This window comes from Tamandua tetradactyla, chromosome 5, assembly GCF_023851605.1.
Source record: "Tamandua tetradactyla isolate mTamTet1 chromosome 5, mTamTet1.pri, whole genome shotgun sequence".
In the NCBI taxonomy this organism is placed as follows: domain Eukaryota; kingdom Metazoa; phylum Chordata; class Mammalia; order Pilosa; family Myrmecophagidae; genus Tamandua; species Tamandua tetradactyla.
The window spans coordinates 146208571-146233850 of record NC_135331.1 but is presented as its reverse complement, the minus strand read 5'-3'; the positions used below and the strand labels follow the sequence as shown (position 1 = coordinate 146233850).

The following is a 25280-nucleotide window of genomic DNA, read 5'->3' as shown; positions in this document are numbered from 1 at the left end:
TTTGAGGTGACTCAGCTGGGCCCTCGTGTGCACGAGCTAATAAAACCTACTTCCCGAAACTGCGGATCTTTAGTCTCAGCCTGTTCTAACTTCACAGAACGTTCCTGGAGGCCTGCGGCCTCGTTCCTGGTTTTCGCGCTACACTATGAGAGTCAGACTGTGGGAAAACCAGGAACGAGGCCACAGGCCCCCCGGGAACGTTCCACGAAATTAGAGCCGCAGAGAGTAAGGTCCGCAGTTTCGGGAAGCAAGTGATTTATTGGCTTGTGCGCACGGGGCTCAGCCGAGTCACCTCGAAAGTCTGAGCCCCGAACAAAAGGCAAAATTGGCTTTTATAGACATTATTACATGCTAGAAATGGGGTAAGCTTAATATGGCAAATGGCAACATTAAAGGAAAGACAATCGGTCAGTTTAAGGTCAGTTTAAGCAGGTTACAGAAGCAGATGAGCTGTTAGGGGAGGGGTCCCTATCCCAGGAATGCATCTTATCTTTATTGCCTGTAGTTTCATCCATTCTTGGAGGTCAGGAGTGGGGTCTGTATCCCAGGAATGTGTCTTATCTCACTTGCCTGCAGTCTCCTACGTTCCTAGAGGTCAGGAGAGGGGTTCTGGGGTTTTCTACAGAGAAGGCAGCCGAATAAGAAAAAGAAAGGGGGGGGGGCTGTTTGCTACAAGACCTCCTATACGGTGAGCTGCTTCGAGAACAAGGTGCCCCCACTGTGGGGAAAAAGAAACTTTTGGGGGCTGCTCTTCAAACCATGAGAACCATAGCTGCTTTGGGGAACACTGTAGGGATAAGCTGCACTGAGCCTGTTGCTGCCAAGTTAAGAAACAAAAAGAGAAGGAAGAAGTCTCTTCTCCAGCTTTAAAGACACTGTCCAGTGCTCTCTAAAGGCAGAGCCTTGCATCCAGTTGGCTGGCAAAAGAGAACCATAATTTGCACAGTCCAGCTCTCGTGGCAAAAAGTAGGGTGAGACCCACCCCAGTGCCGGATGCCCATGTTTACACACTGAGCTCAGAGCCAGAAGGAAAATTGGTTGCTTGTAACTGGAGGATGTGTAGCATGGAAACACTTGATGGGGGCCTGGGGCCATTGTCTGGGAGTACCACTTGTGTGGTAGTTGAGGTTCCCCCATCAGCCCCCGAGGTCCTCGTTGCTGGGTTGGCTCCTAAGGGCAGAGGCAAAGGAACACTTGAGGAGCCCAAACAAGGCAAAGAGAAAGTAAATTAGAGTCAGCTACTGCCTGGTCCTTTCTCTGCTTAAGAATTATTACCCTGGGGACCCCGCATGAATGTAAGGGAGGTTGTGATGAATGAGGAATAAAAAAAGTGGATGAGAAGAAAGAGGAGACCGATGTACTGAATATAGGAAAAGGGGGTGGGGGTGGGGGTTGGCCAAAACACAATGGTTTTTTAAATTGGTCTGGACATATTGACTTCAAATTGGTAGTCTGGATCCTCAATAGTCCCTGAACCCTGTTTCCTAACTCCTCTGCCTTCCTGAATTTGGATTTTAGCTCTATGGTTCTTTCAGGCTGAACTTCCTCCTGTGCGCTTGTCCTGTGAAGAGGACACAAACAAACTCTGCAGTAGCCCCACATGGTGTTAATGAAAATAAGGTTTGTTAAAAATACCTACCAGCAGGGAAATAGCACGTGGTTTTCTGAGCTCACGTGGTCTCCTGTGAGGGATCTTTGGGCTACGCTGGCTGGATTGGGCTAAACGCAGAAAGGACTTTTGCAGCCCCTACCGTGGAGCTTCCTGGTGGAGGGAGGTCTGGGACGGCAGAGGTCCTGGAGCAAGGCAGCTAATGCCAGCTTGTCCTTCCATCAAGCTAACTCAGACCCACGGAGCCAGCTGTCTGTGAAACTACTGAGAGAGGGCAGGAAATGGGCTTTGGGGACCGGCTGGATGTGCTCTCCTCAGTCACACCCAGGCTTCGGGACCTGGAACTAGTCTCTGGTCCTCTGAAAAAGAAAGAAAGACATTTTCCAATATGGGTATCGAAGAGCTGCTTAGTGCACTCCTCCCACCCTTATTGTCCAGAAGCTTTGATGCACGGCCAGCTCCAGACTATCTCCCCTTTGCCACTTCGGTTCTTCAGATAAGCAAATCATTGAGATAAAGTATCTAACCATGTATGGCTTACATCGACTTCTGGAGACACATATTCTGCTTTCATTGCTGTATATTAACTTATTTTCAACATCTATTTATTGAAAGTGCTGTTAAAGGAAACTTTTTAATAAGAAGACATAATCATGGCTCTCATATAATCATAAACATATGACAAAGATTTTGCTTAACTCAATAATTAGCGAGAGGACCAGTAAGTTGTTACAACAGGGTTCAAATTGACTTACAAAGATTTATCTTCCCTACTGGACAATATTAATTTGTATTGTCGTGAACAGGGATAAAATATTTGTATCGCTGTCAGTTTTCTACAGGTAACGGTCTACCTTTACAGAGTTGTAAAGTAGCCTAGTCAAAGACAATCAAAGGTGCACACCCCTGTAAGAACAGGTAATCCTTGGAGGATCCACTAGACAAGGTCCAGCATTCTATTAAAAGGACACCCAGTTATCTTTTTTATCCATTCCAAAGTCTTTGATAAATTTTCCTGGCAGTCTACCCTCTCCTTGTGATTAGAAATAATTTCAAAGAAAGATTATTTTCGATTATAAAAAAGGCTGGGGCAGTGTGACGGTGGCTCAGCAGATAGAGTTCTTGCCTGCCATGCCGGAGACCCAGGTTTGATTCCCGGTGCCTGCCCATGCCAAAAAAAAAAAAGGCTGGTCTCATTAGGTTTAGAGGTCTGCTTTGCAAATCTAGAGCCATACCTTTAATTTATTTATTTATAAAGATTCTAACAGTTTTTATTACAATGGTGCAAGGTAGAATTTCATCCAACACTCCCCAACGACAAACCATCATCTTCTTTAAAACAGTTCCATAAAGTTCAAACAGTAAAACTAAAAGATAGATTATCTGTAATAATTCTCATAAAACATTGTTTAGTGTTTAAATTTCGTGTCACTCCAAATAAAGTGTAATCATTTTCTAGCAAATATGAGGCCCAAAATGGTTTGCTCTTTTTACTTTTGTCTATAAACATATCAGAACATGCCTCACAATAAGAAACTTTTATTACAGCCCTCTATGACATCGATATTATTTGTGCGTAAGATCAGCCAGTTATATCAAACACCATAAGATACAAAATGATAGGAAATATAAACATCCATTTGTATTTCAAGTAACATTTACTTACAAAAATAGGCTGGGAGGGAAAGGGTTTACAACTCTCCTAGGGACAAACTATTTAGTGCCATTTTTTAATATATTTTTCTAACAATTTTTGATGTGACATTTGAATTCCTTTAGAATTATATTTGTCAGCTAGAAGCTTAGGTGGGGAAAAGGAAAGAAAATGAGGGGAATTAAAAGGGAAAGAGTGAAAGAAGAAGGACTGGACATAATACGGGCGGCACATACCTGGCTTTTATTGAAATGATTCTAAGTTGTGCCTCAGGCACCATGTGATGACGGCTCACTCCACAGACAGTGATACCGAATGTCATTATTTACAGGAACTGCAACCTTCTCTGATTTCTGAAGGACACGGTTCCACTCACATGACATGACTAAATGATTATTTCAAGGCAAACACTATGACATGACTCCAAAGACAGGATTGTGGCGGCAAACGCTAGGGCGGCATTCTTCTTAGTCTCTCCTGGTATGACAAACGTGAAAGAACTCGGGAGCTGAGGCGAGTGTGGAGCCTCCAAACCACACACGGTGCGTCGTCACCTCTACAGGTTTAGCTTTATTCTGCCACCACCGAGCTCTTTGCAAAATTTTAATCCGGCATCCACTACTCTTTTGCAATCTCTCTGTAGTCAACATCCAAAGTCCCTGAAGGTTGTTGAGCCTCCTGAAAGAACCACATTCTCCGCATTCCAGCCACGTCCGCAGGCGCAACTCCCTAGAGCCACACATTTTGGAACAATTTCAAATTAACCTCTGTCTGGAAATTGTCATATGGAATCTCAGCTTAGACTTTTGAAAACCTCTATTATTTGCGGTCCTGAGGCCAGGAAACCAAGCCCAGGAATCTCACTCCAGCTGGTTTCACCTGCAGTATCTATAAATTTGGGTGAATTTCTCTCTTCTTGAGGTTTCCAAAATGCCCCAGCGACCTGCTTGGAAGTAATGTTTGTTATCACCCAGAAGCTGGACCTCTAACCCCCCCAGTTTTCCTGGGACAGCACTGCAGGCATGGCTGTGTAAGGACAGCCAACCTCTGTTTGTTAAAATGAGCTGTCATACCCAATTAAATGAGCATCATTCTCAAACATTCAGGCAAGAAATGATTGCATAAAAGATTCAGACAATTATACTCTGGTAAAAAAGAGGACAGGTTGTTAGCTGAAACTTTGCCAACAACTATATGGCCACAAAAAGTACAGAGACTGGGTTTCTGAATTCGGAGGAGAGAGAATGTCAGTGAGAATCAAATAGCATTTAAAAATGTTTTAGTTTAGTTTACAACAGCACAATTATGAGCCATTGTAGATACAAGTAACGTAAGAAGAAACAGAAAGGACTTCTTTATATATCCAGGAAATAGGACATTAAAACAAATCAACACACATTCCAAGTAAATAATCACAATAAAACTTTCTGTATCAATTTGCTTAGTCCTAAGTAATTAATTCTTAATATCCTGGGTCATGGGTTAACACCCACACAAAACCATCTGCTTTTCAAGTAAGACGAGTCCTGGCAATCCTGACTCAGTCCACTGGTGTGGTCTGAAAGTTATCAAAGCGATGGCAGCTGAGGTTTGAAAATTCAATAGTTTGAAGTACTTGCAGAGGTCCTTTTCCACAAGACTCTGACACTGTCTTTTTGTTGAAAACACAAACTCTGCCCTGTAGATTGTAGTAGAGTCTTTAGGCAAGAATCAAATAAAAATAAAATAAAAATAGAGCCTTAGGGTTTGTAGTTAATTTATTACTGATAATTTTTAAGTGTGATAAGTGTGATGAGAAGTCATGAGAATAATGCCAGTGACAAGGAGATTTGTCTGTCTCTGTGCAAAACAAATACAAAAAGCCCTTTCCGCAGTCATCCTCCTAACCTCAGACGTACAAACAACCAGCCCAGGTACTGAGCCCCGACGTGCCACAGACTCGGTCACAGGAAGACGGGATGGGGGTAGGCAGCTGGCCAAATCCAGTCCTCAGCTAAAGCAAATAATAATGGCTGGAAGCTTAAAATAGATCCAGGGAGGAGCCCATTAACGTGACATCTGAAGCAATTCAGCACCCCGGACATTTCTCATTCTGGAAATTGCTTTGGTCCCTTTTTTCTTTCTTCTATTCATCTGATCAGAAGATACATGCCCTTTACCAGCATATTCATCATGTTTGACCATAAACTAATTTAGACCAGCCAAAATAATTATTCAACAGGGACACAGGAATTCAACCTCAGTTCAGAAAATCCCTGACAATCTGACGTAGGAGGATTTGTAGGTTTAGTGGAAATTGCTTTCTCTTGCTCTCCAGATTACATACTCTGGGTTGATTTTTTTTTTTTTTTGCATGATAATGGATAGACCAAAAATGTCTTAAGGGAGAAACAGAACATCCTTTTTCTTTTTGTTGTTTCTTAAGAGAACTGTTTGGATTCGAAATCCATGTTGGCTTTTCAGAACATGAAATTTGGCATCTTCCTTTTGTGGTGGGGATGGGTTTTGGTCACTGAAAGCAGAGTGCCCTGGCAAGGAAGAGAAGTGTACGAGATGGCTAAGAAGGGCAGGTGAGTGGACATTTAGAGGTAGAGGATTTAAGGAAAGAGGGTGTGCAAACTAGCTTATATTCGGTATTGGAAATTGAACGTCTTTTTCAGTATATGATGTTTTATGTGGATGCCTTTTTCCTAATTTTCCCTTTGTTTTCCCACTTTCCTGCTACTAGATAGTTAGAATTATGTTTTCTTTTAAAATAATGTGAGATTAGATACAGTGCTATTATTGCATATTCCTGAATTCCTTATGAATTGTCCTGAATGAAAGGTAAATGCCTGGAAAAAGAATATATGCACTTTCTTCTTCTTTTTTTTAAACCAAGGGTGATTACTTGATGCCTGTATGCTAGGATTAGGACAGATCTGCAAATTCTGAAATAACCATGGGACCTCTTATTAGTGAGAATAAGGCTGTTGGTTCGGATTATTTCTCCTGGATCTGTGGGTCCATTTTAAAATCTTTTCAAAGAAAACAAAAGAAGCCTTCTTCAAGGTGTATGGCTAGAAGTATGATCAGATTGTTCAAATTGTAAATTGGGAAGGTGCCGGGATACAACTGCCTGCAGATGAGCTGTTTGCCAGTTGCCAAGGCGGGTATGTGCCACCCTGTCCCTACCAGCCCCCTGAGAGGGATCTTAGACAGAGAGCCAAGTCCCTCCAGCCCCTCGGCTCAGCCTCACCGGACTGCTCTGATGGCAGCACTGACAGTGTGTGTGTATGCCTGCCCACCTGCTTGCCCAACATTAGTCAATATGAAATGACATCTTGAGACAACCTAATCCACCCCCCTCACTTTACCAATGAGGACATAGAGTCACTAAGGGCATTCTTAATTCTTGTTCCTGAATTCTTTTCCTACAACACGGCAGTACTAGCCCAAGACCCAAATTAAGCCTCGGATTTCTTTATTTCTGGATGTAAATATGACTAGAGTTCGGAAATACCAATTAATGTGAAAGGAAGTCCAGCTTCCTTGTTTGGGGATAGTAGGAGGGTCAGGTGTCTTGCTGCTCAGCAGCTCCGCTTCTGGGTTTACCAGAAGTCTGAACAGTCCACCCATGGTTTAAGCAACCACCCACGGCTCACAGTATTTGTTTCAAGCTGTTCTAGCAACATCACAATACCAGGAGCTGAAAAACCCATCCAGTGGTCACAGCGGCGAGTCCTGGGGCACCAAGGAAAACTGCTGTGCATAAGCCATACACTGTGTTAAAGTCAGGATCAGCAGCTGCTTGGGTAAAGAGAAATGGGATTTGTGAGGCGGTGCAGCCATAGAGATGATTTAAACTGAAGATGCTCATAAGAATTAAAAGCAACTAACAAATCCTATTGATTGTCATAAAAAACTTCTCAGCCTCTCCCCCCAGCCAGAGTTAGAGTTGCAATCTATTACTAAATGCCAATGATTAAGAGAAATCCCAGAAGGGAGACAGGCTTTTTTCTAAAACTCCTCCTTAAAAGAACTTTCTTTCTTATTATATTATATCTTTTTTTTTTACTATAAAAGACATCTATGACCATTATTTAACTTATAAAAATCCATGGGGAAAAAAATTTAAAGCTATAACTCTCCCCCATAACTCCCAAACACAGAAATAACCTTGTTAATATTTTTGTAGATTTCCACCCAGTCTTTTTTACCAAACATATTTTGAAAATTAAATACTTTGGGATTATTCTATACATACAGTTTTATAACCTGATTTTTTTTTTTACCATGATACAGTCAGCATGTTTACTTAGTTTTAAAAATGTATGGAATTATCATTCAAACGGTTGCATAATAACACATACTATACCACCATTTAAACAAGTTTCCCTCTATTTCTGGATATTTAGTTGCTTCCTTTTTGTTACAGTAAATATTCTGAATGAATATCTTTGTACATAAAGAATAGGTGTCTGTATACATGATTATTCACTTTGGACAGAGTCCTAGAAGTAAAATTACTGGGTCAAATGCCATGAGAACACTTAAAGATCCAGATAATTTTGGCCAAACTGCTTTCCAGAGTAGTGGACCCAGTTTCTAACCCCATTAGCCAGGTTACATTTTTATTTTTATGTAACTTAAACTTGTAAAGAGTTCACTTATTCTGATCCAGAATCTGCTGACAATTTAATAAATTATTTTAATAAAGTAGGAAGCAAGGTAAACACATGCACACAATAGGGCCCAGGACCAGGGTGCAAAATTTAAAGAGATGCTCAACCTTAGGATACTGCAAGTAAATGTCTCCTTATATTTTGCCCCCTAGACCCCTGTCTTGCCTCACCCTAGTCCCAGCCCTGGCACATAATTCATGTGCTTTCCCCCAAAATCTCCATGGAGGCACGTCCAGGTTTCTTACTGGGTTCAGATCAGAATGCCAGGGCTTCAGGCAATGTTTCTACAGTGAATTAATTTCCCCCCTTTCTCCTTTCCTCCCCTGAAGAATGGAGACATAACCTGTCTCTACCACAGGCCACTTCATGCTCTGGGAGGGCAAATGGATCCTACCACAAGCCTGAAGCATCATTATCGTACTTTCTTTGTCATGAGGAAGAATTCAGGTTTATTCTGAAAGTAAAGAGGGTCCGGTTCAATGATTTTTCATTGCAGAGAGATCATGCTAGTGGCCGTGTGGCAGGTGGGTGGGAAGGGTGCTGAAGTGGGGACAGAGACAATAACCTGTAGTCTATACCTCAGTCCACAGGAGAAATTGTGAGAGCTGAAATTAGATCATAATAGCGTGAGTGAACAGGGTGAGGGAGATAGATCTGAGAGCATTTACGGAGTGAATCATCAGACCTAGAATTTGGTTAGCTTAAGCATGGGTGAGAAGTTAAGGATGAATGTCCAGCAGGTACTTGGACTGCAGACTGCGTAGATAGTGGCGCCAGGACAAAAAGGAGGAGCAAGTTTGGGGAGAAAGATGACAAGTTCGATCAAAACATGCTGGCCTCCATGCGTGTGCGAGACTGCAGAGTCGACCAGGTGGCAGGAGGATGTGCAGCTCAGCAGGGCAATTGGGCCTAGAGATGTAGAGGTAAAGGACATCTTCAGAGACGGTGGCGGTTGAGGTGGCCCTGGGAGAGTGTGCAAAGAAATGAATGAGCTAAGAAATAAATGTAGGAAGGGAATGGAGAGGTGTCAAGGATGCTAAGAGAACCATTTATCAAATGCTCATTGCAGGGCAGGCATCGCCCTGGGCCCAGGGGGATCCACCAACGACTAAATGAGCTCCAGTGTGCACCCTCAGGATGCTGACAGGCTCGTGAGCTGTCCACAGTGAGGTGTCATGGGTTTTCAGAGGATGGAGTGGTCAGCAGGTCAGATCCCCCAGAGGTCAGAATCAGTCAGGGAGAGGACTGAGAAGTGAATCACAAAGACAGCATTTCAGAGGCCGTCAGTGAACTCCGCAAGAAGAAGTGGTGCTGGTGGCTTGAAGCAAGAAGAAGTGGTGCCGGTGGCTTGAAGACAGGAGAGGGGAGGAGGAAATGGAGTGAGCATCGATGATTCTTACAGAATTTCCGCTGTGACCTGAAAGGCTGAGACTGGGTGAAAACAACCAGGAGAGACCGGAAAGGTTTTAGGACAGGAGAGACTGTGGCAGGTTCAAATGCTTAAAGGGGAGAAGCCAAGAAAGAGGCAGTAAAGATGCCTGAGATATTGTTGTTGAATCCCTGTCCTGACAAAGTGAAGCCATTGGATTACGGATTGGGTCTTTCCAATGGTTCGAATCACCTGGAAATTTGATTTTCTCTTGAGAAATCTGTTTTTCTCTTATGTTAGTAGTGCTCTTCCTTCATCTCATTCATTCATTCTTCAGATGTTTGACTGTACTTAAAAAAAAGTTTGTTGTGCTAAAATACATAAAATTTGTAATTTTAACTAGCTTAAATGTGCAATTCAACAGCACTAATTGCCTTCACGACATTGTACAACCATCACTGCTATCTACTTCCACAACTTTGTCTTTTTTTAAACACCCCAAACTGCTTGAACTTTTGAATCCCCCCCTTTACTTCTTGGTTCTTGTCTCTCTACCTAATTACAATCTGCTCTTCATTCTTACGGTTTCCTAAGGACTCTGGGGATGTTGCTCCCTGTGTCCCAAACATCCTTCTCCTTCTTCTTTCTCACTCATTTCTTTTCTTCCTTCAATATTTCACAGAGATGCCACCTCCTCCAAGAAGCCTTCCCTTGGCCCTCCCCACCCCTTGCCTCTGAGCTGGGTGACTTACCTCTGAGCTACCCGAGCCCCCTGAACTCTACCCTCTTGGAGCTCTAATCACCCAGCCTTGGCATTTTTTCCTCTCCTTCTCTTCTTCTTGATCATTTCTCCTTGTCTTCTCAGACTGAAGCACAATTTCTGGTGTAGGGTAGATGTTCAAGAAATGCTGGGTATGGAATAAAGAGTGAATCCGGATCCCTGTTATACCCATATCTCATTCATTCATCATTCCACAAGTACAGAATGACAGCCTCTTATGCACCGGGAACTGTACCCAGGGCTAAGGGGGTGATGATGAGCAAAACAGACCTGGCACCTTCCCTCGAGGTGTGAACAGTTTAGTGGGGAAGAAGGAGGTGAATCAAATAATTTTTATAGACTGTCAGAAATGCAAGGCCTCTCTCCTATTTTCCAGGTTTTCTCTGCTCCAGGATCTTTAAATTTCTTGAGATGTAATTCATCTGGATCTGTAGACCTGCATGCCATTAAAAACAATAAGAACAGTGGTTTTTAACTTTGGCCGAACACTGGAGTCACCTGAGGAAGTTAAGAAACTGTGATTGCTGGGCCCGAGCCTCAGAGGTTCTGATTTAATTGATCAGCGCTGTGACCTGGGAGTTTTTTTTAAGCTCCCCAGGTGATTCCAATGTGTAATCAGAGTTGAGAATCACGGAGGTAGATGATCTCATGCTGTTTTTTCCACTACCCTGGGCAGCCACTAATTCTATTTTGCCCTCGCCGATTTGAAAACCATTCTCTTTGATGGAGAATATCAAAGAAAAATTTGTTTCTGTTAGCAGAATCTCAGCCTTGTTGTACTCAGCTATTAACATTGCCCCATCTTTTAAGCATATGTTTCCCTCTGTCTCATGCTCCTGCCTTAGAATACAACTTTAAAAAAATGCCCTGCTCGTTGTCTTTCGCATCTGTCTTTCTTGTCTGCTTTTCTTAATTGCGGCAAAATAGACATAACATAAAAATCATTTTAACCATTTTTATGTGTAAACTTCAGTGATGTGACGTACATTAACAACGTCGTGTAACTTCCACCTCTATACGCTTCCAGAACATTTTCCATCTTCCCAAATAGAATCTGTACTCGGTAAGCAATTAATTCCCCATTCCCACCCCACTCCAGCCTTGGTAACCACTGCTCTGCTTTTCCTCGATGAATTTGCCTGTTTTAAATATGTCATATAAGTGAAATCCTACAGTCTTTGTCCCTTTGTGTCTTGCTGATTTCACTCAGCATGAGGTCTTCAAGGCTTAAGCATGCAGCAGAACTTTTTTTGCTGAGTAACATCCCATTGTATGCCTGCTCCACATTTTTTTTTAAATTTTATTTTTATTTTTTTTATTTTTTATTTTTTTATTAACGGAAAGAAAAAAAAAAGAAATTAACACAACATTTAGAAATCATACCGTTCTACATATGCACTCAGTAATTCTTAACATCATCACATAGATGCATGATCATTGTTTCTTAGTACATTTGCATTGGTTTAGAGGAACTAGCAACACAACAGAAAAAGATATAAAATGTTAATATAAAGAAAAGAAATAAAAGTAGTAATAATAATAAAACAACAACAACAAACAAACAAACAAGCAAACAAAAACAAAAAAAACCCTATAGCTCAGATGCAGCTTCATTCAGTGTTTTAACATGATTACTTTACAATTAGGTATTATTGTGCTGTCCATTTTTGAGTTTTTGTATCTAGTCCTGTTGCACAGTCTGTATCCCTTCAGCTTCAATTACCCATTGTCTTACCCTGTTTCTAACTCCTGCTGAACTCTGTTACCAATGACATATTCCAAGTTTATTCTCGAATGTCCGTTCACATCAGTGGGACCATACAGTATTTGTCCTTTAGTTTTTGGCTGGATTCACTCAGCATAATATTCTCTAGGTCCATCCATGTTATTACATGGTTCATAAGTTTATCTTGTCTTAAACCTGCATAATATCCATCGTATGTATATACCACAGTTTGTTTAGCTACTCTTCTGTTGATGGAGATTTTGGCTGTTTCCATCTCTTTGCAATTGTAAATAACGCTGCTATAAACATTGGTGTGCAAATGTCCGTTTGTGTCTTTGCCCTTAAGTCCTTTGAGTAGATACCTAGCAATGGTATTGCTGGGTCGTATGGCAACTCTATATTCAGCTTTTTGAGGAACCGCCAAACTGCCTTCCACAGTGGTTGCACCATTTGACATTCCCACCAACAGTGGATAAGTGTGCCTCTTTCTCCGCATCCTCTCCAGCACTTGTCATTTTCTGTTTTGTTGATAATGGCCATTCTGGTGGGTGTGAGATGATATCTCATTGTGGTTTTGATTTGCATTTCTCTAATGGCCAGGGACATTGAGCATCTCTTCATGTGCCTCTTGGCCATCCGTATTTCCTCTTCTGGTAGGTGTCTGTTCAAGTCTTTTTCCCATTTTGTAATTGGGTTGGCTGTCTTTTTGTTGTTGAGTTGAACAATCTCTTTATAAATTCTGGATACTAGACCTTTATCTGATATGTCATTTCCAAATATTGTCTCCCATTGTGTAGGCTGTCTTTCTACTTTCTTGATGAAGTTCTTTGATGCACAAAAGTGTTTAATTTTGAGGAGTTCCCATTTATTTATTTCTTTCTTTAGTGCTCTTGCTTTAGGTTTAAGGTCCATAAAACCGCCTCCAGTTGTAAGATTCGTAAGATATCTCCCTACATTTTCCTCTAACTGTTTTATGGTCTTAGACCTAATGTTTAGATCTTTGATCCATTTTGAGTTAATTTTTGTATAAGGTGTGAGATACGGGTCTTCTTTCATTCTTTTACTTATGGATATCCAGTTCTCTAGGCACCATTTATTGAAGAGACTGTTTTGTCCCAGGTGAGTTGGCTTGACTGCCTTATCAAAGATCAATGTCCATAGATGAGAGGGTCTATATCTGAGCACTCTATTCGATTCCATTGGTCGATATATCTATCTTTATGCCAATACCATGCTGTTTTGACCACTGTGGCTTCATAATATGCCTTAAAGTCCGGCATCGCTAAGCCTCCAGCTTCGTTTTTTTTCCTCAAGATGTTTTTAGCAATTCGGGGCAACCTGCCCTTCCAGATAAATTTGCTTATTGGTTTTTCTAATTCTGAAAAATAAGTTGTTGGGATTTTGATTGGTATTGCATTGAATCTGTAGATGAGTTTAGGTAGGATTGACATCTTAATTATATTTAGTCTTCCAATCCATGAACACGGTATGCCCTTCCATCTATTTAGGTCTTCTGTGATTTCTTTTAGCAGTTTTTTGTAGTTTTCTTTATATAGATTTTTTGTCTCTTTGGTTAAATTTATTCCTAGGTATTTTATTCTTTTAGTTGCGATTGTAAATGGGATTCGTTTCTTGATTTCCCCCTCAGCTTGTTCATTACTAGTGTATAGAAAAGCTACAGATTTTTGAATGTTGATCTTGTAGCCTGCTACTTTGCTGTACTCATTTATTAGCTCTAGTAATTTTGTTGTGGATTTTTCTGGGTTTTCTACGTATAGTATCATATCGTCTGCAAACAGTGATAGTTTTACTTCTTCCTTTCCAATTTTGATGACTTGTATTTCTTTTTCTTGCCTAATTGCTCTGGCTAGAACTTCCAACACAATGTTGAATAATAGTGGTGATAGTGGACATCCTTGTCTTGTTCCTGATCTTAGGGGGAAAGTTTTCAATTTTTCCCCATTGAGGATGATATTAGCTGTGGGTTTTTCATATATTCCCTCTATCATTTTAAGGAAGTTCCCTTGTATTCCTATCTTTTGAAGTGTTTTCAGCAGGAAAGGATGTTGAATCTTGTCAAATGCCTTCTCTGCATCAATTGAGATGATCATGTGATTTTTCTGCTTTGATTTGTTGATATGGTGTATTACATTAATTGATTTTCTTATGTTGAACCATCCTTGCATACCTGGGATGAATCCTACTTGGTCATGATGTATAATTCTTTTAATGTGTTGTTGGATACGATTTGCTAGAATTTTATTGAGGATTTTTGCATCTGTATTCATTAGAGAGATTGGTCTGTAGTTTTCTTTTTTTGTAATATCTTTGCCTGGTTTTGGTATGAGGGTGATGTTGGCTTCATAGAATGAATTAGGTAGTTTTCCCTCCACTTCGATTATGTTGAAGAGTTTGAGGAGAGTAGGTACTAATTCTTTCTGGAATGTTTGATAGAATTCACATGTGAAGCCTGCTCCACATTTTATCTGTCTAGACCTCTGGGAAAGGACACTTGGGTTACTTCCACCTTCTGGCTTTTGCGATTAATGCCATTATGAACATAGGCTTGTAAGTATCCGTTTGAGTCCCTGCTTTCAAATCTTTTGGGTACAGACCTGGAGATGGGATTGCTGGGTCATATGGTAGTTCTTAGTTTAACTTTCTGAGGAACGAACAAACTTTTCCCACTGCAGCTGCACCACTTTACATTACCACCACCAACATATGCGGGTTCCTATTTCCCTGCATCCTCACCAACACTTCTTATTTTCCATTTTTCTAATAGCCTTTCTAGTGAGTGTGAAGTGGTATCGCCTTGTGGTTTCGATTTGCATTTCCCTGATGACCAATAATGTTGACCATCTTGTCATGTGCTTTTTGGGTCATTTCTTCTTTGGAGAGTCTCTTCAAGTTCTTTTCCCATTTTTTTTAATTGGTTGTTAATCATTTAGTTGCTGAGTGGTAGGAGTTCTTTATATATTCTGGATACTAAACCCTTAGCAGACATTGGTTTGCCAATAGTTTCTCCTATTCTGTAGGTTGTTTTTCACTTTCCTAATAATGTTCCTTGATAGGCAAAAGTTTTAAATTTTGGTGTCCAATTTATCTAATTTTCTTTTGTTGTTCTGCTTTTGGTATAAAATCCATTGTTTGGCATGTTTCTTGAGTCTTGCCTCAAGACTTGGGCACATTTTTGGCTCCTTAGTACATTTCTTGCAGAAGGATTTGTGCTTCTCTTTCCCTCTTTTGCACATATTTTTGACCTCTATATACTGCCACAAGCTGGGATGACACAGATAGATGAGACAGAATTCCCTCCTTTATACTGCTCCCAGTGAAGTGAGTGGGACAATCAGAAAACCCACCTCCAGTCTGGGCAGCCCAGGTTCTAGTGTAAAGTAGGAAGTGTTGAATTCAGTGGGAAAGAGGAAAGTCCAGGAAATCTTCCAAAGAAGGTGTTATTTGACCTGGGAGTTCACAGAGTTGTTTGGGTAAGAAGGGGTATGAAGAATGATAGAAAGGACCTTCCAAACTGATGGGACAGCAGGAGAAAAGGCAGAGAGATTAACAGGAAGTGGAGGTGGAGTGAATGGGTACTGGGGCTGGGAGGGTGGGCAGGAGCCTTTTTTGAGTCTTACAGGCCTGCTTTTTATGGCGTTTACTTTGAGGGTGAAGGGTTTTAAGGTGGGGGAGTGGTATGGTTGTGATTTTCATTCCATGGTGTTGATGTGATGGTTAGATTAGTAAAGGATGAGACCAGAGTCATGGAAGCCTGCTGCCTCCTGTTTGAGAAATAATGATGGTACCAGGTAGTGGGAACAGAGAAGCTGGACTAGTGAGAGAGGTTTTGAGAAGGTTCAGCCAGGACTGGCTGACTGGGGTGGGCAGGGCTGCAGCTGGCCTATTCAGGGTCTTTGTGCATATTAGAGAAAGGTGCCCTTATGGACACAGAGGAGCTGGGGCTCACTGTCAGTCCCACCTGTCCCCCAGCAGGGCCTTTGTGCAGTTAGTGACCTGCCCAACTGTTCTCTGTGGCCCCAGATGAGTGTGTGAACAAAGGGGTGGAATCAGGAATGACACTAGGGTGTTTTGGATTACATGCAAGTATTTATTTCATTGGCTACTATTAAAAGCCAAGAAAGTGAAATCATTTTCATCAGCCAGTCTTGCTCTCTTGTCAAAAATAAGTTCTCAGTCTTCTCAGTGATGAAATAATCAGTTAAGAGAGGTATAATTTGGCAGATGCTCTGCTGTTAGCTGAATGAGCCCCATCCCTGATCTAGCTAACCTCCAAGAGAGTTCTGAGACTCCATTGGGAAAATGTAGTTCACACACAAATTGACTGGGAACTATAACCAGCAAGTAGCAATAAGCTTCCTAGGCTGGAACTTTTCATCCTGTCCAATAGAATAAAATAAAAATGGTGTTAAAATGGATGCTTGGTACAAAAAGCTGACTCAAATGTCATCCTATATCATCATAATTTGGGACATGTTTAACCCTTCCCCATAGCTTCCTGAGGTTCATTCAATAAGCATTTACTGGGCACCAATGTTGTGCAAGGTCTATGCTAGCTTCTGTGTTAGGGAAGAGATAGCTCAGACCTTCCCCATCTAACCTGAATTCCTGGCAGTGGATCTGGCAGATAGTAATTACTCAAGCGTGTCAGTCATTCCTGTTATTTGCGGTGGGTAACACTACATTTCAAGAATAATAAAAGTGATGGTAAAATGGTAAAAAAATGCCAGTGACATAAAAAATATTCCATGATATATTATTACCTGAGTGAGAAAGCAAGCTACAGTTTTTCTTCTCTCTTTCTCTTAGGGTACTGTGCAGATATATACAGCCTGGCAGTAGTTATTTCTGAGTGGTTTGCATCTTCTCCTTTATGCCTAAATCTATTTTCTGAATTTTTAACATGAACATATAAGCAGAAAAATTATTTTGAAGTAGCAAATAACACCAATGAAAAGGTCTTTAAGGGTCTGTATTAGTTAGGGTTCTCTAGAGAAACAGAATCAACGGGGAACACTTGCAAATATAAAATTTATGAAAGTGTCTCACGTGACCGTAGGAATGCAGAGTCCAAAATCCACAGGGCAGGCTGCAAAGCCGATGACTCCAATGGATGGCCTGGATGAACTCCACAGGAGAGGCTCACCAGCCAAAGCAGGAATGGAGCCTGTCTCCTCTGAGTCCTCCTTAAAAGGTTTCCCATGATTGCATTTAGCATCACTAATTGCAGAAGACACTGCCCTTTGGCTGATTACAAATGGAATCAGCTGTGGATGTAGCTGATGTGATCATGACCTAATCCTATGAAATGTCCTCATTGCAACAGACAGGCCAGCACTTGCCCAATCAGATGAACAGGTACCACAACTTGGCCAAGTTGGCACCTGTCCCTAACCATGACAGGGTCCTAATTATCAATCTTCTCCAGGACAGACTCTAAGCCTCTTGAAGGCAAAGGCAGTGGCATCTCAAAATTTGACCATCTTCCTTTCAGTCTGTGCCCAGTTCTCTTTCAGACCGGCCCAGGGCCAAAGTAAGAACAGGGCCGAGAGTGTTTTCCATTCCTGCCCCCTCTTTTGGTCTCTCCGCTCCCCTGTGCAGGTGCCCTTGAAGGGGGCTGAGCCCTTCTTCCCTTGCCGAGCCAGCGCCTGCCAGGAGTGCACCGGGCCCCGAGCTGTGTAAGATGCTGGACACGAAGAGGGCTCTGCTGGCCGGGTCTCGACTCCGATGGCCCGTCAGCCCCACGAGGAACCTCCCTCCACGCTTAGCTCTTTCCCACTTCTGTAACCCGGTTCCACAGACCTCACGCCTGCCTCTGCCCCATGTGGCTGGGCCTGATCCCTACACATCAGTCAAGTCCCGGCAGAAAACAGAATTGCACTCAGAAGGGCCTAACTGATGATAACTGAATACAAGGCCAACCGCAGAGCTGTGGGCAGGGTGCGGGGGGCCAGCCAAGCCTACTGATGCCCCCCAAGGACAAAGAACAATCCAAAGCCATGAATACTTTGTCTGAAAGGCATTATTATTTTTAAAACATTTTTAAAGTTTTTTTTAACTGTGAAATATAACACATACAAAAAAATCAATAAATTTCCAAGTACATTCTAACAAATAGTTATAGAACAGATTTTAAGGTTTGGTATGGGGCATGGTTCCATGATTTTTCGTTTTTTCTTCTAGCTACTCCAAGACACTGGAGAACAACAGAAATATCAATACAATGATTCAGCAGTCGGACTCATTTGTTAAGTCCTATCTTCTCCGTTTTTCTTTACATAACATATGTACATAAAAGCAATACATTTCAAAGTACATCTCAACAATTAGCTGTAAAGCAGATTTCAGAGTTTGGTGTGGGTTACAATTTCACAATTTTAGGTTTTTATTTCTACCTGTTCTAAGGTAGTGAAGGCTAAAAGAAATACCAGTATAATGATTCAGTACTCATACTCGTTTGCTAAACCTGACCTCTGTATAGCTCCACCATCACCTTTGATCTTTCTCCCACTCTTTAGGGGTATTTGGGCTATGGCCATTCTAACTTTTCATGTTGGAAGGGGCTGTCAATAATATGGAGTAGGGAGATGGAACTAGCTGATGATCTGGAGGGGCTGGGCCCTCTAGGTTTCAGGACTTATCTGGTCCAGGGACCCATCTGGAGGCTGTAGGTTTTGGAGAGTTATCCTAGTGCATGGAACCTTTGTAGAATCTTGTAATAATGCCCTAGGTATTCCTTAGGATTGTCAGGAATGGTTTTAGTTGGGGGTTGGCAGGTTATGATAGTAGTAATGCCTAACTGAAGCATGTGTAAGAATGACTTCCAGTGAAGCCTCTCAACTCTAGTTGAACTCTCTCAGCCACTGGTACCTTATTTGTTACACTTCTTTTCCCCCTTTTGGTCAGGATGACATTGTTGATCAGTGGTACCAGGGCTAGACTCATTCCTTGGAGTCATCTCCCATGCTGTCAGGGGGTCTTTCATCCCTGGTTATCATGTCCCATGTAGTGGGGAGGGCAATGGTTTCACTTGCAGAGTTGGGCTTAGAGAGAGAAAGGCCACATCTGAGCAACAAAACAGGTCCTCTGGAGGGGACTCTTAGGCATACCTATAGGTAGGCTAAGCTTCTCTGCTACATACATAAACTGGCTACAATATTATTGAAGGGTGATTGAAAGCTGGATTGTGGAAGAGGGACAAGCCAGTGAGCACTATGTTCACAGAGTGACACAGCCATTGCCAATACCTGGCATCAAAGCAGGGAGAGAATAGAGGACTAAACATCCAACCTCTCTCTCCTCCGGCTCTCTCACCTCTTACCAGTGCCACCCATTTGACTGAACCAGAAGCCAGACAGCAGGGATGCCCCAGTGACTGCCCAAAGTGCTGCTCTCTGTAGGTACAGTTGTATGGTGGATCCAAGTTAAAAGGTGCACAGCCTTGAGAACTCTCTTAAAGAATGGTGGCAATTTCGGGCTTGAGTAAACCAGTAGAAGAGATATATTAGGCCAGATGTCTCCAAATCAGCCCTTATAAGTAATTAATCCTCTAATTCCTGCTCCTGTGGGTACTTGCAAAATGCTCATCAAAGGGCTAAAATAACACATTGAAGTTTCATGGTTTTGGGTTTTTTTTCATATTTTTTTTTGTGGTTTGATTCGAAGTAAACCTGGAGGGTGAGGGCTGGTCTGAGTACTTAGAAGGTCTCTAGAACATCTTAATTTTTTTATTTTTATAGTAGGCCTCAAAGACAGAAACAAGAAGCTCATGGAGATACCCACAAGCAAGGCAGGTATGGCCATAAGCACACTCCTTCCTGAGGGATGTTTCTTCCCCACACTTCACTGTAGTGATTTTAGCAGCCCCTCCACCCCCCAACTAAGTAGGAAGTGGAGGGTGGGAGACAAAGGGAGGAAAACCTAAAAGGGAAGGGAGGTGGGGCTCCTGGAGGGAGCTGGGTGGGAGAGAGGACGTCCTCAGCCGTGGGGACTGGCCTGCTCCTGAAGACCCTCCTCTTGCTCCCTCATGTCTGGTAGCAGCTCTGGACTCACTAATTCAGGTTCTTTCTCTGAGCCCCTTCCTTTTCTACCAGCAGTTATTTCCTCCTTTTAGAAGGAAACATCCTTGACGGCTCCCTGATGCCATAGGTTCCTTCCATCTGTGTGCCACTTCACAGTCTGAAAAGTGCTTCTACCCCCATTCTTTCACTGAATCCTCACACCCCCGTCAGGTCACAGAACTTTTTAAGGAAAGGAGTCTTGGGGAAACAAGCTGCCTACAGGCATGACACGAGCAGTCACAGATGAGGTGGGAGCCCTGCTTTTCTGTCTCCCAGTTGCATTTCCTGGGCCCCCCAGTGCTAAATGATTTCTTCAGCAAAGAAGATGGGGAAGGGTGAAAGGTGGACTGAGCTAGTTGTAAGCGAGGGAACTCTATTGAGGATAAATGCACCAGGGCTGTGGTTCTCCAAGTGTCAAACCTGACTAGCTGCAGCAGTCTCACCGGGGAACTTGTTAGAACAGCAAATTCTTGGGACTTGCCCCACACCGGGGGATCAGAAATTGCATTGGTTGGGTTGGTGTGGGCTCAGGGATCTGGGTTTTAGCAAGCCTAGCTGAGACTAGACTAGAGAAGTATGTAAGAATGTGGTGGTGAGGAGGTGGGGAGAAGTTACTGACCCCGGAGAGAACATACTTGATGTTGGTATAAGGATGAGTAAGAAGGAAGTTTAATTATCTCCCTGGCTTCTAAAGATGGTAGTGACTTGAAGATATAGAAGTCATTGCACGTTTTATAACAGAGAAAGACTGGAAGTAAATCAAATGTCTGCCAATAGAAGCCTGCTCAAGTGAGCCATGGTGCATCCACGGGATGGAATGCCATGCTAGTGCGAAAAGGACTCAAGTGGCTCAAGATACCTCCGATGGAAAAAAATCCAAGGCATATTAAGTAAATAAATGAATAAATAAAAGCAGGATGTAGGAGAGTCCACATAGTTCAGCTTTATTTTAAAAATTGGAAGCTGAAAATATAAATTTATATTTCCTTGGATATGTATTTACTTGGATGGATAGAAGAAACCAATAAGAGAGGTCCCTATTGATGAGGGAATGGGGGTGCATGAAGGCAGATGTGGGAGACTGGCTTTTCACTGGATTTCTTTCTTTTTGTTTTAACTGTTGAAACCTGTGAATATATTGCCTATTTATAATAAAGAATGGCCCTAGCTGCAATTCAAAAGAAACAGCACAAGAAGTTGCCTCCCATGGACGCAGGATGGTTGGCATCCAATGGGAAGGCAAGTCCATCCTGGTCTCAGGGTGGGCCACCCAGACCACTGGCTCTGCCGTCTAGCACTAACCCCCCCAAAAGGGCTGAGACCTTAATTAGGCTCAGGATCACAGTTCTCAGCCTCGATCACAGATTAAAATCATCTGGCAAGCTGTTACAAATCCTGATTTCCAGATCTTACCCCTAGAACATTCAAATCTGAATCTTTGGAGTGGTGCCTGGACATTGGTATTTTAAAGTTCCTTGGGTGATTTTAATGAGTGGTCATGGCTGAGAGCCTCTGACTTGGACTTTCTGGGTCAGTTCATTATCCAGACAGGAAATAGGAAAGGAAATTTCCTTTCTCCTTCCCTGGAGAAAGGAAAAAGGGATACCCAGTAGCTTAAAAGAAGAAAGAACACTCCCATTCACACCTGTCAAGATCAAGCCTGAATGTAAATTTATGTTTTAAAATCTGGCTTGGTTAGAGTATGCAATCAACCTGTTTCGTGTTTTTTATTCCCCAGCAGTCCAATTCTAAAACGAAACCCTGATATCACCAAATCACCACTGACAAAATCTGAGCACCTTCTGAGGATAGATGACCATGATTTCAGCATGAGGCCCGGCTTTGGAGGTAGGGGACATGCACCCTTGAAGCCCGTCTTCTTTTCTTAGGCCCTTCTGTCAGTGTGTGAGCAGGAAATCGAGAAAAGGGACCACACGGTTTTGCCCTCCCCTGACCAGGTCTGCCACGGCTGTCTTTGGTGGACAAGGCACCAAGTCCACAGCATCTCCTGAGCGCCTGCTTTGTCCCAACCTGGGCCCTGCTCGGTGCGCTCTCAGGAGGCACTGCTGGCTGGTGGCCAGGCTGGTCCTGCCCCAGCTGTCCACACGTCCTTAACAAGGATGGCTCAGGATCAGCGAGGTCAGCAGCTGGCAGTAGGGCAGGCAAGAGGAAGATGAGGCAGCTGCAGCCAAAGCTGACTACTGAAAATGCTCTGGGAGGATAAAACAACCTTGGACTAAATTTGTTCTCATCTGGGAGCTGGGAGGGCTCACCCTTTGACCTATGTCTTCATCATACGTTTAATTGAACAGGCATTACCAAAGAATTGCATCATTTCAGAACCACCTGGATGTTTCAGACAATTTTCTTTTTCTTTTTTTTTTTAAGCTTTGCTGGTGTATACCAGGGAGCCAGTCTGTATTCTGCCTTTTATCTCTGATTGACTTCAGGTCGGCGTGTGGGAACCCCAAACCTTCAAATCTGGCATGACCCCAGGGTTCCGGGGAAAACGCTCCCTTTCCCTACTTCTTCCATAGTAACAGTTTAAGTCAGAAGAATAAATGTCCTCATCCTGCCCCGTCCCAGGTCCGGCCATTCCTGTTGGCGTGGATGTGCAGGTGGAAAGCTTGGACAGCATCTCAGAGGTTGACATGGTAAGTGCTTCTCTGACCGTGGCTGCGGGCAGGGGATTCCTACTGGGCCTGTGCTGACCCAGACGTGCTCACCTGGATTCGCTCCATCTCACAACTGCCCGGGGAGGTGGGAATTCCTACTCTCATTTTATAGAATGGTTAAGATGCTTGCCCACAGCCACCCAATTAGTAGGGAATAGAGCTGTGTGACAAACTTAATCTGCTCTCCTCCCCTGTCACCTAGGCTCTTGCCATCAGGACATATTACCCTGGGGAAAATTTCTCAAACAACAAGGTGCAAGGTTGCAGCTGCCATACAGCCAGGCACATCTTCCTGCGGAGAATTCTGTGGCTGGCTGTGGAAATGTAAAAGAAGCAAGAGTGTCCCTTTTCTTTCTTTTTGATGGGTTCAGATCCGAAATGGAATATTCAACAACTCCCTGACCTACAGGACTTTTTAGGGCCTTAACTTAGTTTGGGTTCTCCAAGAAGCAGACCCAAGACAAGCATTCTAGCACAAATAGTTTATTTCAGAGGTGATCCCAGGAAACACTGAAGGCCACAGAGAAGTCAGATGGGGAAAGGAAGGAAGCAAAAAGGGCTGTATTATCAAACTAGTTACTACTTTGGAGCTCAGTCCCATGGGGGAACTCTGGGAGGGGCAAGGGAGCAGGGGTATTTATGCATCACCCCTCCATGATCCTTGTAGCATGAACCTCTGGTGCTTCAGGTTGCCCTGTGTGGGGACTTGGCGAGCCCTCAGGCTCACAGGTGCTGGCAGTAGCATCTGCAAATGACCAGAGGGTTGGGTGAGAACTGGGGACACAGTGTCTGCTCCACTCCTCTTGCTGAGTCCCTCTCTCGAAGGAAGAGTAACTAACCCTTGGAAACAAGGCCATTAGGGACAGGACTCATTTGGCTGAGTTTCATTCCCCAGCAGGGTGACGGGCTCCACGGGGCATTGCATCTCCTGTTGACTCCCAGTGGGTTGTCTGGGTGTCGGGTCCCCATCTCTGCCCCAGGACTTTACGATGACCCTGTACCTGAGGCACTACTGGAAGGACGAGAGGCTGTCTTTCCCCAGCACCAACAACCTCAGCATGACGTTCGACGGCCGGCTGGTGAAGAAGATCTGGGTCCCGGACATGTTTTTCGTGCACTCCAAGCGCTCCTTCATCCACGACACCACCACAGACAACGTCATGCTGCGGGTCCAGCCTGACGGAAAGGTGCTCTACAGCCTCAGGTGAGGCCCCGGGGGGCCCTTTCCCGGCCCGCCTTTGGTGCATTTTTCTTTCCTGAGAGGTTTTCTATACCTAAAGCGCACAAAGAAAGGTAGGTCACTGTCTTAGCCAAGACGATAATTGGTTCCACAACCAATTATGCTTTTTGGCTTGGAATATTAATCCATCCAGCTTCCACTTTTTCAGTAGCTGCTGACTTCTCATCTAAACATCAAGGAAAACTAACTTGGCACGTAAAGTAAAAAATGTAAAGAAATGTCAGTCTTGAAAATACATTTGGGGACATTTCTCAAGCTGATACTTATGTTTTATGCTCTGTCTTGTATGTTATATTTCAATCTTTTTAAAGTTTACTTGATAAAAATGTTTATTTCTCTAGTAGGAGTCAGAAATATATAAAACATTCTTCTCAAGACTAGCTTTCTCCAATCTCTCTGATTCACATTTTTGGAGTACGTTTTAGAACTTGGTTAAAAAAAAGTTGCTTTTACTCTACCTGGTCAGTTATAGCTGTGTTTTCCATCCTTTTTTACCATGGTGTCCTGTTTGAGAAACGATGGGGAACCTGGGCAAGTTTATAGAATTTAAATGGGATACTGAGCATCACTTTGAAGTATAAAGAATTAAATGTTTTCCTTCTCACAAGCTCAGATGCCTTAAAAATGCTTAATTGCTCATTAAGCTGTGAACTGGAGAGGCTTTCCTTAAGCACAAGCAGCACAACGTGGCTTTCACTGCATGGCCAGCTCTAGAAACGTCTCCTGCTCTTTTTTTTTATTAATTAACGGAAAAAAAAGAAATTAACCCAACATTTAGAAATCATACCGTTCTAAATATGCAATCAGTAATTCTTAACATCATCACATAGATGCATGATCATCATTTCTTAGTACATTTGCATCGGTTTAGAAGAACTAGCAACACAACAGAAAAAGATATAGAATGTTAATATAGAGAAAAGAAATAAAAGTAATAATAATAGTAAAACAAAACAAAACAAAACAAAAATCTATAGCTCAGATGCAGCTTCATTCAGTGTTTTAACATGGTTACTTTACACTTAGGTATTATTGTGCTGTCCATTTTTGAGCTTTTGTATCTAGTCCTGTTGCACAGTCTGTATCCCTTCAGCTCCAATTACCCATTATCTTACCCTGTTTCTAACTCCTGCTGGACTCTGTTAGCAATGACATATTCCAAGTTTATTCTCGAATGGCCGTTCACATCAGTGGGGCCATACAGTATTTGTCCTTTAGTTTTTGACTGGACTCACTCAGCATAATGTTCTCTAGATCCATCCATGTTATTACATGCTTCATAAGTTTATCTTGTCTTAAAGCTGCATAATATTCCATCGTATGTATATACCACAGTTTGTTTAGCCATTCTTCTGTTGATGGACATTTTGGCTGTTTCCATCTCTTTGCAATTGTAAATAACGCTGCTATAAACATTGGTGTGCAAATGTCCGTCTGTGTCTTTGCCCTTAAGTCCTTTGAGTAGATACCTAGCAATGGTATTG

General features: G+C 42.7%; 1 protein-coding gene across 4 annotated transcripts in view; it reads left to right on the top strand.

Moving 5' to 3' along the window:
* Positions 1-5711: 5711 nt before the first annotated feature.
* Positions 5712-25280, top strand: part of GABRR1 (gamma-aminobutyric acid type A receptor subunit rho1) — a 40678-nt gene continuing 21109 nt past the window's right edge. The window contains exons 1-5 of one of the 4 annotated variants that reach the window (XM_077159280.1): positions 5712-5833; positions 19564-19614; positions 21623-21729; positions 22468-22535; positions 23537-23760. In XM_077159280.1, the coding sequence (XP_077015395.1) occupies positions 5712-5833; positions 19564-19614; positions 21623-21729; positions 22468-22535; positions 23537-23760 (572 nt within the window). Of the gene's footprint in view, positions 5834-19560; positions 19615-21619; positions 21730-22467; positions 22536-23536; positions 23761-25280 lie in introns of all 4 variants that reach the window. The other 3 variants (XM_077159279.1, XM_077159282.1, XM_077159281.1) reach the window with 3 other exon arrangements.